Genomic DNA, 26275 nt, shown 5'->3' with positions numbered 1-26275 from the left:
GATGAGCTCGGGGGCGGCTGGGTGCGAGCTCCTGCCTCTGAGGCGAAGGCGGCGGCGGCGGCGGCAGCAGAGGCGGCGGCGGCGAGGCCCCCATGGGCCGGCGACGGGCCTCAGCCGCGGCCTCCACTTCTCCGCACGCCGGCGGGATGGCGCCCGGGCCCCGGAGGAGCCGCGCTAGCCGAGGCCTGCGGCCGCGCTGCTGAGACGAGCCCGCCAAACTCCCCTCCCCCTCCGCCCTCGACCCCCCGCACCTCGCCCCCTCCCCACCCCCTCCTCCGCCTCGGTCCCCCGCGCCGCCCGGGACCACTATGACCATGAGATCCGCGGTGTTCAAGGCGGCCGCGGCCCCTGCCGGCGGCAACCCCGAGCAGCGACTGGACTACGAGCGGGCTGCGGCGCTGGGCGGGCCCGAGGACGAGCCCGGGGCGGCCGAAGCCCACTTCCTCCCCCGGCACCGTAAGCTCAAGGAGCCGGGGCCCCCGCTGGCCTCCTCCCAGGGCGGGAGCCCGGCGTCCTCGCCGGCCGGCTGCGGCGGCAAGGGCCGGGGCTTGCTCCTCCCGGCCGGGGCCGCCCCCGGGCAGCAGGAAGAGAGCTGGGGAGGTTCGGTGCCCTTGCCCTGCCCGCCCCCGGCCACCAAGCAGGCGGGCGTCGGGGGGGAGCCCGCGGCAGCCGGCGCCGGCTGCAGTCCCCGGCCCAAGTATCAGGCGGTGCTGCCCATTCAGACGGGCTCGCTCGTGGCGGCGGCCAAAGAGCCGACGCCCTGGGTTGGGGACAAGGGTGGAGCGGCACCCCCAGCTGCCACCGCCTCGGACCCGGCGGGACCCCCACCACTACCTCTGCCCGCGCCGCCACCCCTCGCGCCCACCGCCACCGCCACCGCCACCGCCGGGAGCCTGGCGGCCAGCGAGGGCAGATGGAAGAGTATGAGGAAGAGCCCCCTCGGGGGTGGCGGCGGCTCGGGAGCCTCCAGCCAGGCCGCCTGCCTCAAACAGATCCTCCTGCTGCAATTGGACCTCATCGAGCAGCAGCAGCAGCAGCTGCAGGCCAAGGAGAAGGAGATCGACGAGCTCAAGTCTGAGAGGGACACGGTGCGTGAGGGGTTAATCGGCGCCCGGGCCGCGGCGCGTCTTGTGCGCATGCTCGCGGGAAGGGGCTGTGGGAGGTTAAGGTCCCCCCGGGTTAGGGGCCGGGAGCTCGGCCACCTGCGCAGGCGTCTCCTAGACGCCGGGTCCCAGAAGCAGCCTTACTCGTTGGGCTGGAGGGGAGGGTTACAGGGCAACTTCGGGGGGTGTGTTGGGGGAGCTCAGGCACCGAAGAGTTAATTTAAAAGGCCAGACCCAGACTTGTGGGAAAGACGTTTAGAGTGGGGAAATAGCTGATTTCTGCGGGGTTGGAAAGGGCAGGTGGGCCTCCTCTTATGTGGTGGCTTTCTGGAAGCGGTTCAGTTAAGCAGTGCTGCGTTAGAAAGCGTTCCGGACTTTGAAGCAGCTGTTGCTCTCGCCAGGGCTGGAGCATCTTAAGCTAGGAGGGCAGTAGACCTTTTGCTTGTTAGCGAGAGAGAGGTGATTTACAGTAGAACCCCGTTTTAGCCCCCATTAGTGACATTAAACGAGCGCTGCCTTTGGCTTCAGGCAGTTTGTAATTGGAATGTGAGTTATAAGATATGACCAGCTCCCTTGGATAAGCATATAGTGTTTGAAGGCCGGAAGATTTTCAAGCATCAGGAGAAAGAAAACTCATTAAATGTATTAAGCTGAGCTCCCGAAACCTCCCCCTTCCGTAGGGTCTTGTGATAGTGAGGAAGTCACTTTTATCATTTCTTTCACATACATAGCATACATACATATATGGAATACATAGCCTTGTTGTTACTTCAGCACTAGGTAAAGGCACATTATGGGCACATTATGCATTAAAACATAATTCCTTTAGATGTCAGGAAAGCTGTGGTGGTGGGGTAGTACCGTGCTAGCATACCTTACAGCTGTCTAAAAATAAACATGGTTTCTACAGTTGTATTCAGGCTGCAGCAGCCTCTCTCTCTCCCTCTCTCTCTCTCTCTCTCTCTCTCTCTCTCTCTCGTTGTGTGCACCAAGGGCCGAGCAAGGGAGCAGAGGGCTATTCAATTTGTTTGCTTTCAAAATGAATCTCATGAACCAGTCGCTGTTTATTGGAGAATGCTGTAAGGGGGAATAGAAGATAGAAGCTAGGGCAGATCTCATTAAAATATGATGTGGTTTAGTGGAAGTTACTCAACATGGAGGTGATACTGGACTGCAGTCTAGGGGTGCGATGACACTGTAAATACAGCACATTATACCCTTAGAGGTGGGGTCGAGTGGGAAGAGAAGGACCAGTGAAGGAGAAGAAACCAAGAAGTGTCATCTACAATCCATGGTTAAGTAATGTTAATATTATGAATCAAAACAGAGAGTATGGCTGAGAGGGGGATGGGGTGGTGGTGGTGGGGAGTTTGCTCAGCTCCTGAGGTAATGGTTCCTTTGCAGACTTTTAGGCAGGAAAGTAGGTGAAGTAAGGATAGCATCAGTCTGAAGTTGGCATTTACTGCTTCTGTTATGTATTGCAGTTTTAGTGTTGCTTAAGCTTGTTTTTTATTTCAATTGTTTAGCCTTTTCTGAAGCCTATGTGGTTAGGTGGATGTAAACAAGACATTATTATCAGAATCTAACCCACATGAAATTCCTGTTAAGAGAATAACAGTTGTTAACTTTACTTTTTTTTTTTTAATCTTTTTAATTTACTTTTTTAAATTTATTTTTTACACCAGAACACTGCTCAGTTCTGGCTTATGGTGGGGCTAGGGAATTGAACCTGGGACCTCAGAGCCTCAGGCTTGAAAGGCTTTTGCATAACCATATGCTGTCTCCCCAGCCCCTTTACCTTGTCTCATAACATTTTAATGTGAAGTTTTCAGTGTAACTTTTCTGTTCATGTAGTCCTCCCTTTAATTAAATGAAAAGACAGATTTTTAATCATTATGTAAGTAGGTATAATTTTAAAATATATATTTATTGTATTTTAATGAGAAAGAGTAGATACAGAGGGAAAGATACTGAGAAAGAGTAAGAGACCAGAACACTGCTCATTTCTGGCTTATGGTGTTGCTGGGGATTGAACCTGAGACATCAGAGCCTCAGGCTTGAAAGGCCTATACATAACCCTTATGCTGTTTCCCCAGCCCAGTAGGTATAATTTATATATTACCTCAGTTGTAAAACTATGTATATTTCATTATCTTTGGGATTTATGGGTACCAGTTTTTATTTTAGTTTTTCCCTTGTTTTTTTTATTGTTGTTGTAGTTATTGTTGTTGTTATTGATGTTGTTGTTAGATAAGACAAAAAGAAATTGAGAGAGGAGGGGAAGACAAGAGAGAGAGAAAGACAGACACCTACAGACCTGCCTGTGAAGCGACTCCCCTGCAGGTGGGGAGCCGGGGGCTCTAACCTGGATCCTTATGCTTTGTGCCACCTGCGCTTAACCCACTGCGATACTGCCTGACTCCCTATTTTAGTTCTTCTAATTAAATGCTCATGGCATAGGTGACCCCCCTCCACACACACTTTTTTTTTTTTTTAAGATTCTGTTTTATTAATGAGAAAGATAGAAGGAGAGAGAGAAAGAACCTGGTACATGTGCTGCTGGGGCTTGAACTCAGGACCTCATGCTTGAGAGTTCAGTGTTTTATCCACTGAGCCATCTCCCAGCTCCCCTCCCCCCCAATACACACACACACACACACACACACACACACACACTCTTCTTAAATAATGCTGCATACCCTAGTGGCAATGTGACTATATGAGCTTTTCTTTCCTTTATGTACTGTTTGGACTTTGCCCTTGTGAGTAGAGTTTTAGAGTGGAAGTGGAAAGAATAGGATTTGGAGAACCTTAGAAGGGTCTAAAAAAGCATAAGGTTAATTCTGGAAACTCTCAAACTGACTGAACAACATGGTACCAGTAGAAGAGATCATGCCATTTAAAAGGCAGGATGTGGCCCCTCTCAGAGATTTTCTTTCAGAGAAATGAATTACAAATTCTCTCATGTCTATCGTCATCTAGGTTAGCCTCTAAAATTAAGCAGTGTACCTTGTCTTCTCTGTTGTGCTTAAGGTAAACTATTCAGTTTAGTGTCTGTTAAAAATAAATTCAACTGATAATACCCATGGGAAGACGATGCTATTACTGATTCCTAAGTGAGGTTAAGTGTCTGTGCTTATTGTGTGTGTGTGTGTGTGTTTTAAGTTTGCATTTTATCATTCTCTCTTTTAGCTTCTTGCTCGGATTGAACGTATGGAAAGGCGGATGCAGCTGGTAAAGAAGGATAACGAAAAAGAAAGGCACAAGCTGTTTCAGGGTTATGAAACTGAAGAGAGAGAGGAAACGGAGCTATCTGAGAAAATTAAACTGGAGTGCCAGCCCGAGCTTGAGACATCCCAGACTCTGCCTCCCAAGCCTTTCACATGTGGGCGGAGTGGAAAGGGACACAAAAGGTGTGCTAATAACTTTGTTACACTGTCTAGAAATGATGGCATTTGTTTTTTTCTGAAAATGTTTTACTTATTTAATTTAAAAATTTTTTTTATTCCTTTCTGTTGCCCTTGTTTTATTGTTGTAGTTATTATTGTTGTTATTGATGTTGTTGTTGGATAAGACAGAGAGAAATGGAGAGAGGAGGAGAAAATGGGGAGAGAAAGATAGACACCTGCAGACCTGGATAGACACCTGCAGACCTGCTTCACCGCCTATGAAGCGACTCCCCTGCAGGTGGGGAGTCGGGGACTCGAACTGGGATCCTTACGCTATACTTATTTAATTTTTAAAGATTTATTATTACTAAGAGGAGAGTGAGAGAGAATCGGAGCGTCATTCTGACATATGCGATGCCAGGGATTGCGCTTGGTACCTCATACTTGAGAGTCCAACACTTGATCCACTGTACCATCTCTCTCTCAGGAAACTTAATTTTAATACAGTCATACTCTTTCTGATTTATGTTCTATGCTGAGGAACTCTTTTTTTATTATCTTTATTTATTTGATAGAAACATCCAGATATTGAGAGAGGAGGAGGAGATAGATGAGAGACACCTCAACACTGCTTCACCACTCATGAAACTTTCCCCCTTTAGGTGGGGACTGGGGACTTGAACCTTGGCCCTTGTGCATTGCAGCATGTGCGCTCATTCAGGTGTGCCACCACTTGGCCCTAGGAACTCTTGAAATATTCTTGCACAGGCTGTTGAAGTCTGTTAAGAACATTTTAGTCATAGTAGTCATTACAGAATACAGAGCACATTATAAAGAGAATGAGTAACAAAAGTAATAGCTGATTTTTAAAAAAATTTTTTATTTATAAAAAGGAAACATTGACAAAACCATAGGATAAGAGGGGTACACCTCCATACAGTTCCTACCACCGAAACTCCATATCCCATCCCCTCCACTGATAGCTTTCCTATTCTTTTTTTTTTTTTAATAATTTATTTCTTTATTGGGGAATTAATGTTTTACATTCAACAGTAAATACAATAGTTTGTACATGCTAATTTTTTTTTTTTTAATGAGAAAGATAGAAGGAGAGAGAGAAAGAACCAGACATCACTCTGGTACATGTGCTGTCAGATATCAAACTCAGGACCTCATGCTTGAGAGCCCAATGTTTTATCCATTGCACCACTACCCGGACCACAATAACTGATTTTTTAAAGAAATTATATTATCTTTATCAGGTAAGACAGCCAGAAATCGAGAGGGAAGGGGGAGAAAGAGAGACAACTGCAGCACTGCTTCAGCACTCATGAAGCTCTCCACCTGCAGGTGGGAACTTGGGGGCTTGAACCTGGGTCCTTGCACACTGTAATATGTGCACTCAGCCAGGTGTACCACCACTGGGGCCCATAGCTGATTTTCTTAAAGAAAATTATAGTAGTTCATTTTTCAGTGAGGAAATGTTAAATTATTTCATTGAGTTAGACACTGGTAGACATAAAAAAGGTAAGATCTTATTATCCTTGGATTCTAAAATTAGTCCAATTGTAAGGATGGCATACATTTTGAAAACCCAGAATTCAACTGAAATAAAATATGCAGGCGGACAAGTTATACAAAATAAATTTTGAAAGATGCATGGATGCAAAAGATTATTCTGAGATTAGTGAAACTATGGGGAGATAAATCTTGAAAGAGAAGTTGGTAAAGAAAAAAGGAAAAACAACAAGGGCAACAAAAGAGAATAAATAAATAAATATTACAAAAAAAAAGAAAAAAGGAGGTAGCATTCTAGGAATGTGGGGGAGGGGAGAGAGGTGTGAGAAAGTCAGCTGATAGCAAGAAAAAAAGAAACAGAGAATGTAATTGATGTGATTGAGGATTGGGAGGTGGTAGAATTGAGACTAGCCTCTGGGTAACAGAAATAAGCCAAAAGTACTGATGCCTAATATTGGGTAAAGGGTCTTGAATAAAATAGGAAACTTTTAGCTTTACTAGGCAATAGAATACTATTCTTTTTTTTTTAATTTTTTAAATATTTATTTTCCCTTTTGTTGCCCTTTTTTTTTAAATTTTTGTTGTTGTAGTTATTGTTGTTATTGATGTCATCGTTGTTGGATAGGACAGGGAGAAATGGAGAGAGGAGGGGAAGACAGAGAGGGAGAGAGAAAGATAGACACCTGCAGACCTGCTTCACCACTTGTGAAGCGACTCCCTTGTAGGTGGGGAGCCGGGGACTCAAACCGGGATCCCTCTGTGGGTCCTAGCGCTTTGTGCCATACGCGCTTAACTTGCTGCGCTGCTAGCCGACTCCTTACTGTTATTTTCTTAAGCATGGAAACTTCCAACATTTACTAAGGACATACATACACTGTTAAACATGAGACTATTCCTGCTCATGACTGCCGAATAGCCCCAGATATTTACGTATCTAATTATTGGTTATTTTGCTCAAAAGTGAATAAATCTTAAAAATCTTTTTTCCCTATCTAATAGGAAATCCCCATTTGGAAGTATAGAAAGAAAGATTCCTGTTAAAAAGCTGGCTCCTGAATTTTCAAAAGTCAAAATAAAAACTCCTAAGCACTCTCCTGTTAAAGAGGAACCCTGTGGTTCCTTATCTGAAACTGCTTGTAAACGTGAATTGAGGAGCCAAGAAACTCCAGAAAAACCCCGGTCTTCAGTGGACACCCCACCAAGACTCTCCACTCCCCAGAAGGGACCCAGCACCCACCCCAAGGAGAAACCCTTCTCAAGTGAGATAGAAGATTTGCCGTACCTTTCCACCACAGAAATGTATTTGTGTCGTTGGCACCAGCCTCCCCCATCACCATTACCATTACGGGAATCCTCTCCAAAGAAGGAGGAGACTGTAGCAAGTAAGGCATAGAGAACACTTGCTCTTATACCCTAGTGGTGGCGGTCAAGCTAACGAGTGTGAAAATGCTTTTGGCATTTTTAAAAAAAAGTGCAATCAATAAAGCAGAGTTCTGTCAAGAATGAGTAAGTTAACAGCCAGAGACAGACACTGTGCAGGCATTGCAATAGATGGAATTACAGCAAAATGTGCTCAATGTATTTGCCTGCTTACAACACTGGGAGATGTGTTTGCCAGTAAGTTGCTCATCACAAGAGCATCAGACTTGGGGGTGTAATCTCCGGCAACTTGCATGCCCTCTGAAAGAAGGGTTTTCTGTGCTGTGAAATGCATAGAACGTATACTTTGCCATGCACAACTGTTCCTGCATTTGATATTGTGTGAAAGCTGGGAGGGTGGTCTTTGGGCGTTCTCAGGGGGCAATGGTAATTTTTGGGTGGGGGAGCCAGTTTGCGGTGGGAAATTTCACCTGGGGCTCCACTCTTTAACTATATAAACATTTATCTGTATCTCTATGTCCCGGTCTGAGGGGGCAGGAGGAATCTGCCAAAGACCAACAGTTTTACTTTATCTTACTATACTTCACAAAGGTTCTAAATGTGAAGAGTTTACTTGGATTGCAGTAGCCCATTGGTTGTTCATATATTTAAATAAAATGGTCTACAAACTATTTTTCAAACAATAAGGACTACCTTGGGATATCTGAGATGCTTGGGGAGGGTTGGGGTGTGGGACCTTGTTCTTCATTCCCTTTTATTCTTTATGGCTTCCACACAGAGATGTTCCCCATCTCCTACCTCAACCAGTAACTGGAATGTGTCTTCAATTGTATGTTAGTCTGTGACAGTCACGGACAGGTGCTCTGGGGTGATGGTGGGAGAAGCCTTCTTGGATAGACTTGGAGCCCTGAAAGTTCATGCCACTGTATCTTGTCATACATAGCAGGGATAGGGCTGGGAATCCATTCCATTAAGACAAGAGCAGGCTTTCTTTGACTGTTCTGGTGACAAAATTAGACATAACATTCAGTAGGCCTCACACTTGAGTACGTAAGGTAGACCAGGGTCCTAATCTAGGTTCAGAATTTTTGTTGGTTCAGTCAATTTACCAGGTTCATCCTTAATGGTTAACCTTCTTGCTGCCATGGCAATGCTGTGTAACAACTTAAGAGAAACTGTGAAGCAACTTCCCATCCGCGATTGGGAAATGGCTTGGTCCAGAGCTGCTCTGTGTGACTGGCTATTTTTGAAAAACCTGTCTGCCATAGTACAGAAAATAACAAGCCCCTCTGAGATATTGGGCATAGCAGTACACAGAAAGAGTCTGCTTGGGAGGAGCCCAGCCCTTTGAGGACCCTGAGTTGTAAATAAATATGTGAATTCTTATTCTTGGTGCCCCTATCTCAAGAGGAAGTCTCAGTGACTTGTTCTAAGGAAGCCAAGTCTTTGTGCATGTTGTTCAGGCTGGACCAGCAAGTTAGTTTGTTTGGAGGGAGGAGGGAGCTGTTTAAGAAGACTACATATGTAAGTTTTGAGAACTGATCTTTTATTTGAAAAATAGGGTCAACTTTTACTCACCTGCCATGTTCTGAGTTTAAGGTTTGATATCCTTGGCCATCAACTGTTGCAGGGAAACCACCCTAAATAATGAAGAAAAGAAGTCGTCTCAGTGTAAAAAAAAAAGTGGTGGGCTTATTTTCTTTTCTTTTGTCTGTTGTTCCCTCTCCCCCTTCCCCAGAGAGAAATGCTCAAAAGAACAACTCAAAAAAACCAAAATGGCTTCCTAGTGAGAACTTCAGTGATGATCCTTTCCTCCATTTTGGGTATGGGCTATTTTTCTTTTTACACTGAGATGATTCTTCTTTCCTGCATTATTTAGGGTGTCTGATGCCATCAAGTGTTGCAGGAGAAACTTCAGTCTTGGCTGGTGAGTAGAATAGGACTTGTGTTGGCTGGGCCTGGGGTTGTGGGTGGGGGGCTGGGGGGATGGTGGATGGTTGGGAGCTATATTCCTCATCAGTTGGATGTGGGAGAGTGAGATTCCTTGGTATTTAATTACACTGTAGACTTTAAAATGACTGCAAATTTCAGTTGTTTTTCAGGAACTGCAATAGCATCCATTATATGAATTGTCAGGTATTCGTTTAGGGGTTTTTTTGTGACCCTGTGTTTGGCAGAATGCAATGGCTTTTTAGGTTCTTTTATACCATAGGGAGAACACAGAATATGGCTTCAGGTGAGGCCATAGAAGAGATTCCTATCACTTTATCTTACCTGGGGAGAGGTTTTTTGTTTTTTATACCAGAGCACCGCTCGCCTCTGGCTTCTGGTTGTTTGAAGATTGAACCTGATTGCTCGGAGCTTCACATGTGAAGTCTTTTTGTGTAACATCTTATCCTAGTAATGATGGGAAAGTTATATGACCTTGGATTTAAGGGTGGTTCCACCCCTCTTCTCTTTCTTTTTCTTTCTTGTTTTTTTCCAGTTCCTTCTTGGAGGGACCACTCAGTAGAGCCTCTAAGGGACCCAAATCCTTCAGATCTTTTGGAGGTAGGTACTCAAGAGTTATTAGTGAAAGAGAGTGAGAGACAGAAGAGAAAGGGACAGAGGAAATTTAAAGCCAGAGGAATGAGGGATCAGCTCATCCAGTTGCTTTGTTGTACAGATAGAAAAATGCAGGTCCATAGTGGTTATGTTATTACAAAATAATATTCAGTGTTAGATTTCATACTAAATAAAGATTAACATGCATGTAGTTCAGGAGGTGACGTTGGACTCTCAAGCATGAGGTCCCGAGTTCAATCCCCAGCAGCACATGCACCAGCGTGATGTCTGGTTCTCTCGCCTATCTTTCTCATTAATAAAAAAATCTTTAAATAAAAATTAACATGTACTACTCAACAAAATAATATATTCTAGTCTTATTTGATTGAAAGATTTAATATTTAACATTATATTTCATACTTATTAAAACTTTTTGCATAACCACTATGCTATCTCCCCCCTTTTTCTTTTGTTACCCAGTTTATAGCTGGGGCTTGGTTCCTGTACAGCCATTTGTGTGTGTGTGTGTGTGTGTGTGTGAGAGAGAGAGAGAGGGGGGGGGGGGAAAGAAGGCAAGATAGAGAGCTAGAGAAGGAGGAAGGAAGATACCTGCAGCACTGCTAAACTGCTCCAGAAGCTTCCCTCCTGCAGGTGAGGGCTGAGGCTTGAACCCCCTCCCCTGCCCATGGGTGTGCCACCTCCCTGCCCCCCAAATTCATATTCTTACAAAGTGTGTAGGTAGGAAGGGTTCATGGAAGTTTCGAGGATTGTTTCAGCTTGAGATGATTTTCACCATTGGAAAATTTAAAATTTATTTTAAATTTTTAGCAAGGGGTAGGTGTGGAAAAAGGCATATGTGTTGTGATTTTGTTAACATGATACTCCATAGAACTCAGTGACTCAGGTGGGACCTGAAAGCTGGAAATAAATTGGCATATGTGTATAACGTGTATACAGCTTATCAACTGCTATTCTTTACACAGAATCTGGATGACAGTGTGTTTTCAAAGCGGCATGCAAAACTAGAGCTGGATGAAAAGAGAAGGAAAAGGTAAGGCTAGAGATCTTCATCCTGGGGAACAGCTGAACATTAGGACTCTAGGACCTTGGCCTCGCATTCAACTGTGGAGAGTCCTGGAATTCATTACACTTTAAAAACTAAGAGCTTTCCAATTGGTTGAGTATCTTTGTTTAAAGTGGTAGTTGTAGGTCAAGATGTTTGGTCTCATCCTTCTTCATGTCCTTCAGGTTCCATTATCTGTGGAACACCAATACATAATCTTAACTGCTAGATGTAAATAGCTCTTCCATAACAAAAAACACATCTTTACTACTTCTCCCATGCCACCCCCGTAGGAAGAGTCAGCAGATCTCTCCCTAGTGTCTGAATTGTATATGAGAGATGCTTTTATAGATTAAGTTTTCAGTAATGTTAGGTTTGTTTGTTTTGTTTGTCTGACTTGTTTTTCCCAGATGGGATATTCAGCGGATCAGGGAACAAAGAATTTTACAACGACTGCAGCTCAGAATGTATAAAAAGAAAGGAATTCAGGAATCTGAGCCTGAGGTTACCTCATTTTTCCCTGAGCCAGATGATGGTAAGTTTTGCTTACTAAAAGAGTTAAGTTTTTTAAAGAAGAAAAAGGGTACAGGACTCTAGGATCTTTTGCTCTGAATGTGTGAACAGTACTTTGGAGCAGGTGTAGCTGCTAGATATTCATTACTCATGTCACTAACAAGGTCCTGTTTGACTTTTTTCCATAGTTGAAAGTTTGATGATTACTCCCTTCTTGCCTGTTGTAGCATTTGGACGACCATTACCAAAATTAACTCCACAGTAAGTATAAAGTATTTTCCCCCTTTCCTTTCAAGTAGCCCTTTTAGACTTCATGAGAACATGGATAGGTGAGACAGGTGGTTGAGGTAAAACATTAATTTTTTTTTTATCGTTGTTGTGGTTATTATTGTTGTTATTTATGTCATTGTTGGATAGGACAGAGAGAAATGGAGAAAGGAGGGGAAGACAGAGAGGGGAAGAGAAAGAAAAAACACCTGCAGACCTGCTTCACTGCTTACGGAGCGACTCCCCCACAGGTAGGGAGCCAGGGGCGCGAACCAGGATCCTTCTGCTGGTCGTTGCACTTTGTACCACGTGCGCTTAACCCACTGCGCTACTGCCCGACCCCAATTTTTTTTTTTTTAACAGAAATTAGGCTACCTGACAACTAGCTTTTTCAGTGATGAGGTTTCTCTCTTAATGAAAAAAGTATATAGCACAGGAAGTAGATAAAGCATTGGACCCTCAAGTATAAGTTCCCAAATTTGATCTTCAGCACTGCATGCACTACTAGAAATCAAACCAGGAACCTCAGACATGAAAAGTCAATGCTCATGGTCCAGGAGGTGGCGCTTTGGATAAAGCATTGGATTCTGAAGCATGAGGTCCCAAGTTCAATCCCCGGCAGCACATGTACCAGAGTGATATCTGGTTCTCTCTCTCCTCCTATCTTTCTCATTAATAAATAAATAAAAATATCTAAGAAAAGAAAAGACAAGCCAGTGCTCTACGAGTTAAGTCATTTCCATAGCTGTGTACTCCCTACCACTTATTTTCCCTACCAGGGTTATCACTGGGGCAGGGAACCTGCACAACTCTGCTGCTCCCTGTGGCCATTCTTTTTATCTTTTAGATAGAGGAAGAGAGATGAGATAGACACACTAGCACCACTCCACTGCTCATGAAGCTTTCCCCCATAGATGCTCCCACAAAGCAACCAAGGATTTGAGCCTTGGCTTTCACACATATGTGTGCTCCACCTTCCAGCCCCACAGGCCAGTTTTTATTCTATCTACTTAGGAGAGAGGGAGAAATAGGGTAAGAGAGAAACACCAAAGTACTACTTCACCATCCATGAAATTACTTTTGGTCTGCTATGCTGAGTTGCTACCTCGTGGTGCCAAGGATTGAGCCTAGGATTTTACATGTTCAGTCATTTCAATGGCACACTGTTATGGCCAGGGTGGTGGCTCAATGTTTTGGAGTGGTGAAGTACATACCTTTCATGAATAAGATTCAGTATTTGCCACCATATAGGGCTAAATTATGTTCTGGTCTCAGGATTTTTTTTTTTTTTATTGAGGGGGGTTAATGCTTTACAGCACAATAATTGACATCTGCATATACTTTCATTATGTAATAGGCCCCCAGAGTTTTCTTCCTACCCTCCCTCCCCAGAGTCCTTTACTTTGGTGCAGTATACCATGTTCAGTCCATGTTTCACTTTGTGCTCTCCCTATCCAAAATCCTTTGCTTTGGTGCAGTATACCACACACACACACATATTCTTTTTTTTTTTTAATTATCTTTATTTATTTGGATAGAGACAGCCAGAAATCGAGGGGGAGGGGTTGATAAGAGAGACAGAGAGACATCTGCAGCCCTGCTTCACCACTTGTGAAGCTTTCCCCCTGCAGGTGGGGGCCAGGGGCTCGAACCTGGGTCCTTGCGCACTATAATATGTGCGCTCAACCAGGTGCACCATAGGCCCCTATGTATTCTTTTTCTTTCTTTTTTTGCCTCCAGGGTTATCACTAGGACTCAGTGCGGAATCCGCTACTCCTGGAGGCTATTTTTTTCCTTTTGTTCCCTTGTTTATCGTTGTTGTTATTATTGTTGCTATTGCTGTCATTGTTGTTGGATAGGACAGAGAGGAGAGAAAGATAGACACCTGCGGACCTGCTTCACCACTCATGAAGCAACCCCTACAGGTGGGAGCCAGGGGCTCGAATCAGGATCTTTATGCCAGTCCTTGAACTGCCATGTGTGCTTAACCTGCTCTGCACCACCACCCGGCCCCCTCTTTCTCTCTCTTTCTCTTTTTTTTAAAGATTTTATTTATTTATTTATTAATGAGAAAGATATGAAGAGAGAGAAAGAACCAGACATCACTCTGGCATTTGTGCTGCTGGGGATCGAACTCAGGACCTCCTGCTTGAGAGTCTAAAGCTTTATCACTTTGCCACTTCCTAGACTACCATTCTTTCCTTTTAAGATTTTGTTTATTGGGAGTTGGGCTATAGTGCAGTGAGTTAAGCACAGGTGGCGCAAAGAGCTGAAGACTGGTGCAAGGATCCCAGTTTGAGTCCCCAGCTCCCCACCTGCAGGGGAGTCACTTCACAAGCAGTGAGGCAGGTCTGCAGGTGACTATCTTTCTCTCCCCCTCTGTCTTCCCCTCCTCTCTCCATTTCTCTCTGTTCTATCCAACAACAACAACATCAATAACAATAACTACAACAATAAAACAAGGGCAACAAAAGGGAATAAATAATTATAAAAAAATATTTTGTTTATTAATGAGAAAAATAGAAGAGAAAGAACCAGACATCAGTCTGGCACATGTGCTGCTGGAAATTGAATTGAGGACCCAATCCACTCCACTGCACCACCTCCCAGACCACTGTTTTATTTTTCTATAATTCTTTATATTTTACTCATTTCATTTTAATAAGAGAGATATATAGAGAGAGATATAGAGAAAGACCAGAGCATAGTTCAGCTCTGGCTTATGGTGATGCTGGGGACTGAATCTGGATGGAGCCTTGGAGCCTTAAGCATGAGAGTCTCTTTGCATAGCCATTTATGCTATCTACCCCTGCCCCCTGAATGCCTTTTTGTATATCAGTTATGCTATCTCCATAGCCTGTTCAGGTCTATCATAAAATTTTTTATCTTTTTTTTTCCCATAGCATTGTTCAGCTCTGGCATATGGTGGTATAGGGGATTGAAGTGGGACTTTGGAACCTCAAGCATGAAAGTCTTTTTGTAGGGGCTGGGTGGTGGTTCACCTAGAAGAGTGACATGTTGGGGGTCAGTCAGTAGCCCAGTGGGTTAAGCACACGTGGCACAAAGCGCTGGGACCAGCGGAAGGATCCTGGTTTGAGTCCCTAGCCCCCCAACTGCAGGGGAGTTGCTTCACAGGCAGTGAAGCAGGTCTGCTGTTGTCTATCTTTCTCGCCCTCTCTGTCTTCCCCTCCTCTCTCCATTTCTTTCTGTCCTATCCAACAATGATAGCAATAATGATGATAATAACCACAACAATGGTAAAACAACCAGGGTAACAAAAGGGAAAATATGGCCTCCAGGAGCCAGTGGATTCATGGTGCAGGCACTGAGCCCCGGCAATAACCCTGGAGGCAAAAAAAAAAAAGTGACATGTTACAGTGTGTAAGGACACAGGTTCAAGCTCTTAGTCCCCAATTGCTGGGGGAAGTTTCACAAACTGTGAAGCAGTGCTATAGGTCTCTGTTTCTATCTCTGTCTCTCTCTCCTTCCCCTTATTTTCTGTCTATCCAAAATAAAAAAATAAAAATATCTAACAAGAGCTGGGGAGATAACATAATAATTATGCAAACTACTTTCATGTCTGACTTTCATGCTTCCAGGTTCAATCCCCAGCACCATAAGCCATAGCTGATCAGTGCTCTGCTGTTTCTGTGTCTTTCTGTATTTCTCTCATTAAAATAAATATTAAAAACAGTGTTTAAAAAAGAAAACTCTTGGGCTGGGGAGACAGTATAATGGTTATACAAAGGACTTTCATGTGGTCCAGGAGGTGGTGCAGTGGATAAAGCATTGCACTCTCAAGCATGAGGTCCTGAGTTCAACCCCTGGCTACACATGTACTGGAGTGATATCTGGTTCCTTCTCTCTCTTCTCCTATCTTTCTCATTAATAAATAAATAAAATCTAAAAAAAAAAAAAAGTAAAAAAAAAAAAGGACTTTCATGCCAGAGCAATGCTTAGCTCTGTGTCTCTGTAGCTTTCTTTCATGGGGGGGGGGGGGAATTGTGTTTTTGCATAATCATTATGCTATCTCCCCTGCCCTAAATTTTTTAATTTTATTTTATTTTGATAGGACAGAGAGAAATTGAGAAGGGAGGGGGAGACAGAGAAGGAGAGAGAAAGACACCTGTTCCACTAGTGAAGCTTCCCCCCGGAGGTGGGGTGGACCAGGGGCTTGAACATGGTGATGTCTGCACTTAACCAGGTACCTCACCACCACCTGACCCCACCCTAAATTTATTTTATTTTATACCAGAGAAGTTTTTTTAAAGACATTTTTTTTTATTGGATAGAGACAGAAATTGAAAGGGGGTGGAGGAATAGAGATAGGGGAAGAGAGGGCGGGGAAGACAGCATAATGGTTATGCAAAGAGACTCTCATGCCTGAGGCTCTGAAGTCCCAGGTTCAATTCCCCACATTATCATAAACCAGAACTGAGCAGTGCTCTGGTTAAAAGAGAGAGAGAGAGAGATAGGGGAAGAGACAGATACTACAACCCTGCTTCAACGCTCATGAAGTTTTCACCCTACAGGTGGGGACCAGGGGCTTGAACCCAAGTCCTTTCATACTATAATGTATGCACTTAACCAGATGTGCTACCACCTATCCCCCCGCCCACATTTTTTAAACAGTAATAAATAGCAATAACACAATGGATAAGGCTTTAGATCATTATACATGAGCTTCTGAGTTTGATTTCTGGCATCACGTGCTAGAGGAATGTTCTGGTCCTTCCTTACCCAAATAAATAAATAAATAAATCATTAAAAATGATATACTGTGCATGGGAGACAGCATCAATGTTTACACAAAAGACTTTTTTAATATTTATTTTCCCTTTTGTTGCCCTTGGTTTTTTTATTGTTGTTATTGATGTTGTCATTGTTAGATAGGACAGAAAGAAATGGAGAGAGAAGGGGAAGACAGAGAGGAGGAGAGAAAGATAGACACCTGCAGACCTGCTTCACCACCTGTGAAGCGACTCCCCTGCAGGTAGGGAGCCAGGGGCTCCAACCAGGATCCTTAACGCCGGTTCTTGTGCTTCGAGCCACATGTGCTTAACCCACTGGGCTATGGCCCGACTCCCACAAAAGACTTTCATACCTAAATTTGAGGTCCCAAATTCAATCCCCACCACCATCATAAGCCAGAGTTGAGCAGTGCTCTGGTGTGTATATGTATCTTTCTGTATCTCTCATTAAAACATTAAATAAATAGTGGTCTGGGAGGTGGCGCAGTGAGAAAGCTTTGGACTCTCAACCATGAGGTCCCAAGTTCAGTCCCCGGCAGCACATGTGCCAGAGTGATGTCTGGTTCTTTCTCTGTCCTATCTTTCTCATAGATAAATAAAATCTTTTAAAAAAATTTAAATAAATAACACACTTGCCCACACCACCCCCACCTCCGACTTCTAGGCAGGAAAGATACTTCAGACTTGGGAATGAGTGGTGGAGTGCATAGTGTCTTTTTTGGAGTTACTGCCATGCCAATTATGAATACCTTTTTGTCTTACAAGTTTGTTTTCTTTTTTTTTTTTTTTTTTTTGCCAGTAATTTTGAGCTGCCCTGGTTAGACGAACGTAGCAGATGCAGGTTGGAAATCCAGAAGAAGCAAACACCTCACCGGACGTGTAGGAAATAGAGCGCTGGCAAGAACCTTCTGTCTTCAGATAGTTGTAGCATGCCATTCTCAGAGAGTGGCAGAGACCTGTATATGTGACCTATGTCCTCATGTATGTTATCATTCATTGATTGATAATGCCTTTCCATACTCCCTTGATCTTGGTTTTTAGTCACTCTTGATTTCACAACTCTTTCACTCAGCTAATTGTAATTATGGAGAATGCTTGGGATTGATTTTTCCTTTATGGGGAAATGAACTCCCAAGCTTAATATATAGGATGGCAGATTTGGAAGCTTCATGGTTCTGCTTCTATACATTTGCCTTTGTTGAAGGAGTAAAAGGGCTCTCTTCATTAGTCTTGCAGAAGATGAAGCAACCCCTGCCTCTAGAGCTGTGCCTGTGTGGCACTCTTCTCACCCTGGTATACCTTCCATTATAGTTTGTGTATAGTGGTTTTTTTTACCCTAAAACAAAACAAAAATCCTCACCATGAGCTTAATGAGCAGATGAGGAATAAAAAGTGAAGTGAATGAAGCAAGTCGTTATCACAAACTAGAAAAGAGATTGGATGATTTGATAAACATCTAAAGGGGAAAAAAAAGTCTTTTAAAACAATTCTGTGATGTAGCCATGTTTGGCTGTGTTTTCTTAGTTGGGTAACTGGATTTCTTCCCCTGTACCTCAAAAGTTAAAATCTTTGGAAGAGAGACAGGATGGTAAGTTTTCAACTCTTAAGTGAAGGCATTTGGCATTTAAGGATGGTAAACCAGAACCTGCGCAGCTGTCCTTGTGTCACTTCACTTCTCAAGTATTCCTCTGTTGGGCTTTATCCTTTTAGCTCTTGGTGGTAGGATAAGGATTTGGGAGGGTGGGGGTGTACATGCTTACTTTGGCTGGCAAATGTCTACATCTTGAAATGATCAGATGTACCTAATGAGCTTCTCCACTCACTCTGTAAAAATATATTTGTATGTGTAGCATCTTGGTCCCCTCACTCCCTCACATTAAAAAAAAAAAAAAAAAAGGAAAAAAAAGATTTTTTTTTTTTCAGGACACCACTCCAGGCCACTTTGGTCTCAATATAAGATCCCTGTAACTATCTGGAAGGAAAATAGAGCCAAGACCTCTGGTCTTTAAGTATATAGGAATTGCCTTTCTTTAGGCTTCAGGACTATTGTGTGAAAACAAGTAGGGGTCAAATCTCCTAGAAGGTAGGGGCTTTTATCCTTGAAGAGAATATGTCCCCAGATTATTAGCACTTTTAGAGGAGAAGCCAAGGTGTGTAGAGTGTGTGGCCGGCCCGTCAGTGGAGCATGAAAGAATGGGCTATCATTGTGGGAAGAAAAGAAGTTCCTCAGGGGCCTCCCACTGCTAAAACTTTGTGAGATGGTTGATCTGTGCTCCCTGAGTTTGACTTTTAAAAGAACTGTTCCGGCAGCACATTTAGTATTCTTGGATGATCTTGCTGCTCTTATTTCTCCGTGTGTGTGTGTGTGTGTGTGTGTGTGTGTGTGTGTGTGTGAGTGTGTGCGTGTGTGTGTGTGCGCGCGCGCGCACTATGAGTTTTCATTTGTAATTCCATCTGCTTAGGAGAGTGGGCTCTCTACAAGGGAACCTGCTGTTGAACTTCACTGCAGCAAGAATGTAGGAAGAAATAGGACTTATTCCACTAGGGGCTCTCATCTCACATGTTATGGAAAGGAAGGAGATTTCTGGAAAAACTGGGCCAGATTTTCTTTGTTCTTCATTATTTTAATATGGAAAGCTGTTTGGCTTTCATACTCTGATCTACGTTATATTCCTTTATAATGTGCCCAAGAAGAAAAAAGACCAATCATTGTCTCTTTACTTTTTTTCCTTGATTCCTCTGTTCTTCTAAATTTTCAGATTCCTAATTTGGATGTGGCTTATTTGGTTTAACATTTGTGCCCTACCTGAGCTACACTAAGAGGAATCCATGAGGTGCTATCTAGCCAGATTTAAGTGGATTCTATTTCCTTGGTTCTCCCTCTACTAGGATCTCTTATCTCATTACCCTTTCTTCTAGATCTATTCTCCTTTGATTTGACTTTGTTGGGGTTTGTTGAAAAAGAGATTGGAGAATAGATCATCAAAGTTTTGAGAGTGAAATTACAGTGTGTTAAGAGTGTGGGGGGAAAATTAGTCTTATTTTTTCTCTACATGGGATACAACACTGTGAAATTCAATCTTCAATGGAAGGCCCTGCAATTCTCCTAAAACATAGTTCTTTGTTTCTTTAACAGTTTAAGCTAGTGTTAATAAATTAAAAAGAGAAATTGCTTGTCTGTCCACTTCAACTTTGTTTTATGCCCATTTCATATTGTTGTCTGTGTTGTAATTCATACTTTTGATACCATTTCTGATGTGTAAAATTGGTTGTCTTGTAAATATCTTATAAAGAGTTCAATTGTAAATAAACTATTGTGGCTGTTAATTTTTGAACTTCTGCTTCAATTTATTAGAATGATTGGGAAATGCTCACAATTCTGCTATGTAAATATATACATAAATTAGATTAAGACAGAGAAATTAGAGTACAAAACACTGCTCTATCATCCATGGAGTTCTACTCCTATAGTTTGTTGCTCTCATTAGTACTAGGGATTGGACACAGGACCTTTATACATGCAAAGCAAGAACTAAGCTATCTCCTTGACACGTTTTTTATAGTTTAAAATATTAGAGCAGCATGGGAGGTGATCATACACTAACTATAGTGCTCCTAAGACAGTACTGAGCAGTGTTTTGGTCAAAATCTAAATAGGGACCAGTGGTGGTGCACTGGGTAGATCATCACACACAAGGGTTTAAGCCCTTGGTCCCCATTTAAAGGGGGGAGCTGCACAGGTGATGTAGTCTTGTGTCTTTCTCCCTCTCAATTTCGGCCTATCAACAAAAAAGAAAGAAAATGACTTCTAGGAATGATAAATTGTGTGGGTACTGAGCCTGCAGATCTGTCACCATTTGTGAAGCGACTCCCCTGCAGGTGAGGAGCCCCGGGCCGTGAACTGGGATCCTTACTCCAGTCCTTGTGCTTTGAGCCACCTGCGCTTAACCTGCTGCACTACCCCTGACTCCCAGTTTACCTATTTTGTATGTGCTTATTCTGGCCCAAAAATTATATACTGCCCCCCCCCCTTTTTTTTTTACCAGAATTCTGCTCAGCTTTGGCTTATGGTGGTACAAGGGACTCAATCTGGGGCCTTGAAACCTCAGGCATTACATTCTTTGCATAATCATTATGCTATCTCCCACCCTATATAATAATTTTTAATTTTTTTTCACTTTAAATATTTTTATTCATATTTCCTGCTTGTCTTCTAGAGAGATTTGTGCCTATTTGTAACCCTACCAGTAGTAGTTGACATCTACTTTTGATTAAACTTTTAATAGGAAGGTTAGTATTAGGAAAAAAAAATTTCCTTGGTAAAGAATTATTCCTCAAGAATCCTGTTTCTAGATGGGCTAAGAAATGTAAAATAAAAGACTTTAGGTAAATGATCACAAAATTTAGTTTAAACTTTTCAAAAAAACTATTTTAGATGATAATTTAATTCCTCTCTACAGCACCCACATTTTTAGGATATATACATGTTAGGGGGAAAAAAATTCAAATATCAAATACTAGAGGAAACCATCTATAACAGATACAAAGGCAGCATAACCAAAAATCTGATCATGGCTTTTCTGTTGGGATTTAAAAATGAGAGAAGCAAAGAATTAAAAAATAAACTTCACTTATTCTTCCATTTTGAGTTGAAAAATGCAGTTTTGTCCCCCTATCCAGTGAATCCTAGGTCACAGGCCGCTGCTTGTTGGAGCTCACATCAGCAGCTGCCTCCAAGTCACCCCTTAATTTTTTTTTTTTCACCAAGGTTATTGCTGGGGCTAGGTGTCTGACAGAGAATCCACTGCTACCAGGAAGCCATTTTTTCTTTTTCTTCCTTTATTCCCTTTTGTTGCTCTTGTTATTTTTTATTGTAGTTACTATTATTGATGTCATTGTTGTTGGATAGGACAGAAATGGAGAGAGGAGGGGAAGACAGGGGGGAGAGAGACACCTGCAGACCTGCTTCACCGCCTGTGAAGCGACCCCCCCTGCAGGTGGGGAGCCAGGGGCTCAAACTGGGTTTCTTACTCAGGTTCTTGCATCCCGTCCTTGAACATTTCAATGTGTGTGCTCAACCAGGTGCGCCACCATCCAGCCCCATTATTATTATTACTACTACTCTTATTTAAGGAGAACCATAGCATAACTCTCGACGCTAGAGAGCAAACAAACCCAGCAACCTCGTGCTTGAGAGTCCAGTGCTTTAACTGCGCCCCCTCCTGGGCCATCTGTCGCTCACGGATCCATTTAAAACCCGTCTAAAATCTCGGCTAGCCTAACATTTCTCACTGTACTTTGGACGAGGCAATACGGCTGAGGTGGGGAGACAGACGAAGAGGGAAGGGGGATTCAGAACACGGAAAACAGTGCAACACTAGGTCTCGGGTTTCGGTACCGATAACTGGCTTCTTCGCCGTTTCGTGTGAAAGGGGCTCAGTGTGGCAAAGCTGACGCCGCAAGACGTCCTCAGAACTTTCCCCGGACTGATGATTTTACCACGTCAACCAATGTAGTAATATACTTCAAACGTACGGAGCACGGACCCCAGATGGGAAGAAGAAACCCGGAAGCAGCTTCAGTGCGGCAGTGAAGCACTGACGGGCCGACACTTCACTCGGAAAGCTCAAGATGGCCGGGCGAAGAGCCGCAGGAGGAGGCCCCGGCGCAGCTCCCTTCGCACGCCCGCCAGAGGCCGGGCCTAGGGAAAGAGGGAAGCCGCAGCCGCGTCGGGCCACCCCCGCCAGTCACTCATCCTACGTCACCCCGCTCGCCCGCAAACGTGCCGCAGGATGACGGCCCCGCCCCCTCAGAGGAGGGGGCGGCGAGCGTCACGCGCGGAGCATGCTGGGACGAGCTTCGGAGCCTCCCGGCAGCCCCCGTCTGCGACGGGCGCGGTGCGTCAAGAGCTGGCTGGCCGGTGGCCGTTCTGGTAAGATGGCGGACCGGCGGCGCCAGCGCGCTTCGCAGGACACCGAGGACGAAGAATTCGGTGCTTCAGGCTCAGACAGTGGCGGCTCCCCAGCGCTGGGCGGAGGAAGCTGCAGCGGGAGCGCCGGAGGCGGTGGTAGCGGATCTCTGCCTTCCCAACGCGGAAGCCGGGCTGGGGCCCTTCATCTGCGACGGGTGGAGAGCGGGGGCCCCAAGAGCGCGGAGGAGTCGGAGTGTGTGAGTGCGCGCGGCCGGCGGGCGGCGGGCGGCGGGCGGCGGGCGGCGGGCGCGGCGCACGGTGCGGGGGAGGCTGGTAGTTGGTGGCAGAGGCTGTGCTACCCCAGACCGGCTTGCTGCCGGAGTCCCAAGGAAAGGTCGAGGGCTTTGCGGGGAGCTTAGAGCTGCAGCGAATGGAAAGCGAGTATTTATTCTGCATCTAGGACTTGGGGTGGGGCGGAGGGGCCGGATCGCCCTTGGTGGTTACTTGTTAAGGATGTAGTTTGTTCATCTCCCCTTTCAACCATTTTGTGTTGTCTTCAGTTTGCCATTCTCTGGAAAGCACCTGACTAACCCATGTTTTCTTTACTTAAGGAGAGTGAGGATGGCATCGAGGGCGATGGTGAGTAGCATCATGACAAGAGGGTTCCTCCTCCCCCTTAAACTCACCACCTGTTTCCAGGAATTGCCATGTCAGACTGTTATGGACTTGAAGGAGGGTGGCTTACATTTTTTTTTTTTTTTACATTTTAATTAGTTATTTTAATAGAGATCCAGAGAGAAAGATAAGAGTACTGCTCAGCTCTGGCTTATGACTTGTGCATTAAATCTTTTGCAGAATCATTATGCTGTCTCCCCAAGCCGACCCCCCCCCCACCCCGTGGCTTACTTTACTCTTTGTACTTGTCTCCCGTCTGCAAATGGGGACTGTAACTTTTTTTAAGAGTTTTTTAAAAATATTTATTTATTTATTCCCTTTTGTTACCCTTGTTTTTTTATTGTTGTAGTTATTATTATTGATGTCGTTGTTGGATAGGACAGAGAGAAATGGAGAGAGGAGGGAGAGAGAAAGACAGACACCTGCAGACCTGCTTCACCACCTGCGAAGCTACTCCCCTGCAAGCTGGGGGGCTCAAACCGGGATCCTTAAGCCGGTTCTTGTGCTTTGCGCCACCTGCACTTAACCAGCTGCGCTATTGCCCGACTCCCTTTTTTTTTTTCAATATTTATTTATTGGGTAGACACAGTCAGAAATTGTGAGGGAAGGGGGTGACAGACAGGGAGAGAGACACCTGCAGCACTGTTTCACCACTTGTGAAGCTTTCCCCCTGCAGGTGGTTGGGGACCGGGAACTCCAAGCTGGGTCCTGTACACTGTACCTTGTGTGCTCAACCAGGTGCACCACGACCCGGCCTGGGGACTGTAACTTTATCTACCTTCATAGATTGAGGTCAGAATTCAAAATGAGTCTTAGTCTGAACCACAGTAAACAGGAAATATGTCTACAATTTTTGTTGCTTTTTTTTTCTTTACTACATATTTCTCTCTTCTTTTAGCTGTTCTCTCGGATTATGAAAGTGCAGAAGACTCAGAAGTAAGTGTAGTAGATCATTTTCCCTGTGGTTTAGTTTGGAAAATGTAAATGTGTAAATGTGTATGCCTAGGTTCCAGAAGTACCAAGCAGTTTGTTGCTTGAGCATTCGCCCTTTGTGCCTTTGTAGTTGGCATTTCACCCTATATGAAGAAAACATGGTTGTAAATAAGAGAATGAGAGCATCCCAAGCCCTCCATATGATGTTTGACAGTTTGTTTTATGCTCCATCGGTGGTAAAGTCAGTCAGCCAGTTGGATATATCTAAAGTATTCTGAATATATCTAAAGTCATTGAAATTACAAGCTCATGAGTGGTTTGTATGAGAAACTTTTTTCGGCTTACAAATAGAACTTTGAAGAATTAATGTAAAACTGACGTTTGCAACCTTGTATGTTTTGATTGTTTAAGCTTCTAAAGAGTCCCAAGTTCAGAAATTTTGTCATTGTATTATACACAAGAGAATGGAATTGTGAGTCAAAAGATTTCCTCTGAATTTTATACCATGACTACTATATTGTAGACTTTTCTAAGTCCTGGAGATGCGACATGGAAGGCTAATAAAGCTTCTATCTCTAAGGATGTTGAAACTTAGCAAGAAAGTCACAAAAATCTTCAGGACTTAGTACAAACTGCTGGGAGATTTTGCTAAGTAGAATGTTACTGGCTGGGTATTGACTCCATCTCAGGTAGTCAGAAAGAATAGGTTGTAGTTAGCAGGCATATGTATTTTAAATTATTTATTTATTTATTCCCTTTTGTTGCCCTTGTTTTATTGTTGTTGTTATTGATGTCGTCATCGTTGTTGGATAGAACAGAGAGAAATGGAGAGAGGAGGGGAAGATGGGGAGAGAAGGATAGACACCTGCAGACCTGCTTCACCTCCTGTGAAGCGACTCCCTTGCAGGTGGGGAGCCGGGGCTCGAACCGGGATCCTTTCGCTGGTCCTTGCGCTTTGCGTCACGTGTGCTTAAACCTCTGCGCTACCACCAGACTCCCAGGCATGTGTATTTTAGGCAGAACGGGGGGTGGGGGGGACCTAGAAACGAGAAAATTGAATATTTGGAAAGTCTCAAGTAGTTTGAGGGGCTAGGTGGTGGTACACCTGGCTGAGTGCACGTGTTAACAGTGTACATCCTTAGTTCAAGCCCCCAGTCCCCTACCTGCAGGGGGAAAGCATCACAAGTGGTGAAGCAGTGCTGCAATTGTCTTTTCTTCCTTTTGTTGCCCTTTTGTTGCCCTTATAGTTTATCGTTGTTATTGGATAGGGCAGAGAGAAATCGACAGAGATGGGGAACACAGAGGGGGAGAGAAAGATAGACACTTGCAGACCTACTTCACCACTTGTAAAGCGACTCCCCTGCAAGTGGGGAGCCTGGGGCTCAAACTGGGATCCTTCCTTTGATCCTTGCGCTTTGTGGCACGTGCGTTCAACCCACTGCGCTACCGCCCAACCCCCAAAAGTGTTTTTCAAAAAGCATAGTTTGATATTGCTGGAGCATCTTTATGGATACCAGAAGTTCGACAGAGCCTGGGATGTTGTGTAGTGATTAGGGTGCTGAAATTAGAAGTTGAGGTTCCCAAGTTTGACCTCTGGCATCCCTTTTGCCAAAGCAGTGCCCTGGTTCTGTCATTTCCAATCCACCTCCATGCCCTTGTATACATTAAAAAGAGAAAGTGGTCCGGGAGATGGCGCAATGGATAAAGCATTGAATTCTCAACCAAGAGGTCCTGAGTTCAATCCCCAGCAGCACATGTACCAGAGTGATGTCTGGTTCTTTCTCTCCTATCTTTCTTATGAATAAATAAATTTAAAAAAAAAAAAAAAGAAACAAAGAGGAACTTGACATCAGTTACAACAACAATAAAAAACAAAGGCAACAAAAGGGAAAATAAATAAATAAATATTTTTTTAAAAAAAGAGGAAGAAAGAAAAGGACAAGTTAGTCAATGTAGTGGATCCAAATTATGAAGAGAGAGAACACTAATGTATCACTCTGGCCCATGCAATGCCAGAAATCAAACTCAGGACCTTATGCTTTATTCATTGTGCCACTACCCTGGCCACAGTTGTTTTATTTTTTTTAATTTTCCCTTTTGTTGCCCTTGTTTTTTCATTGTTGTAGTTGTTATTGAAGTCATCGTTGTTAGATAGGACAGAGAGAAATGGAGAGAGGAGGGAAAGACCGGGGGGGGGGGGGGGGGGGGATAGATAGACACCTGCAGAC

General features: G+C 44.0%; 2 protein-coding genes across 4 annotated transcripts in view; both read left to right on the top strand.

Annotated features, from left to right (window-relative positions):
* The first annotated feature begins 91 nt into the window (after positions 1-91).
* Positions 92-19855, top strand: MSL1 (MSL complex subunit 1). Of its 3 annotated transcripts, none has more exons than XM_007531025.3 (9): positions 92-1088; positions 4296-4516; positions 7010-7392; positions 9270-9317; positions 9876-9940; positions 10918-10985; positions 11408-11532; positions 11699-11771; positions 17328-19855. In XM_007531025.3, exons 1-9 carry the CDS (start codon positions 309-311, stop codon positions 17416-17418), a joined length of 1854 nt encoding a protein of 617 aa, XP_007531087.1. In that variant the 5' UTR covers positions 92-308; the 3' UTR covers positions 17419-19855. The 3 variants fall into 3 exon arrangements, with proteins under 3 accessions (XP_007531087.1, XP_060059536.1, XP_060059535.1); XM_060203553.1 differs by lacking the exon at positions 17328-19855 and adding an exon at positions 15850-15998; XM_060203552.1 differs by lacking the exon at positions 9270-9317.
* Positions 19856-22233: 2378 nt separating this feature from the next.
* The window catches only part of CASC3 (CASC3 exon junction complex subunit), a 30743-nt gene continuing 26701 nt past the window's right edge, over positions 22234-26275 (top strand). Inside the window, exons 1-3 of the mRNA XM_007531027.3 lie at positions 22234-22696; positions 23051-23078; positions 24013-24050. Of these exons, the coding sequence (XP_007531089.2) occupies positions 22373-22696; positions 23051-23078; positions 24013-24050 (390 nt within the window). The 5' untranslated portion in view covers positions 22234-22372. The remainder of the gene's footprint in view (positions 22697-23050; positions 23079-24012; positions 24051-26275) is intronic.

The sequence above is a fragment of the Erinaceus europaeus genome, chromosome 12 (assembly GCF_950295315.1).
Source record: "Erinaceus europaeus chromosome 12, mEriEur2.1, whole genome shotgun sequence".
In the NCBI taxonomy this organism is placed as follows: domain Eukaryota; kingdom Metazoa; phylum Chordata; class Mammalia; order Eulipotyphla; family Erinaceidae; genus Erinaceus; species Erinaceus europaeus.
This window is presented reverse-complemented; position numbering and strand designations above follow the sequence as displayed.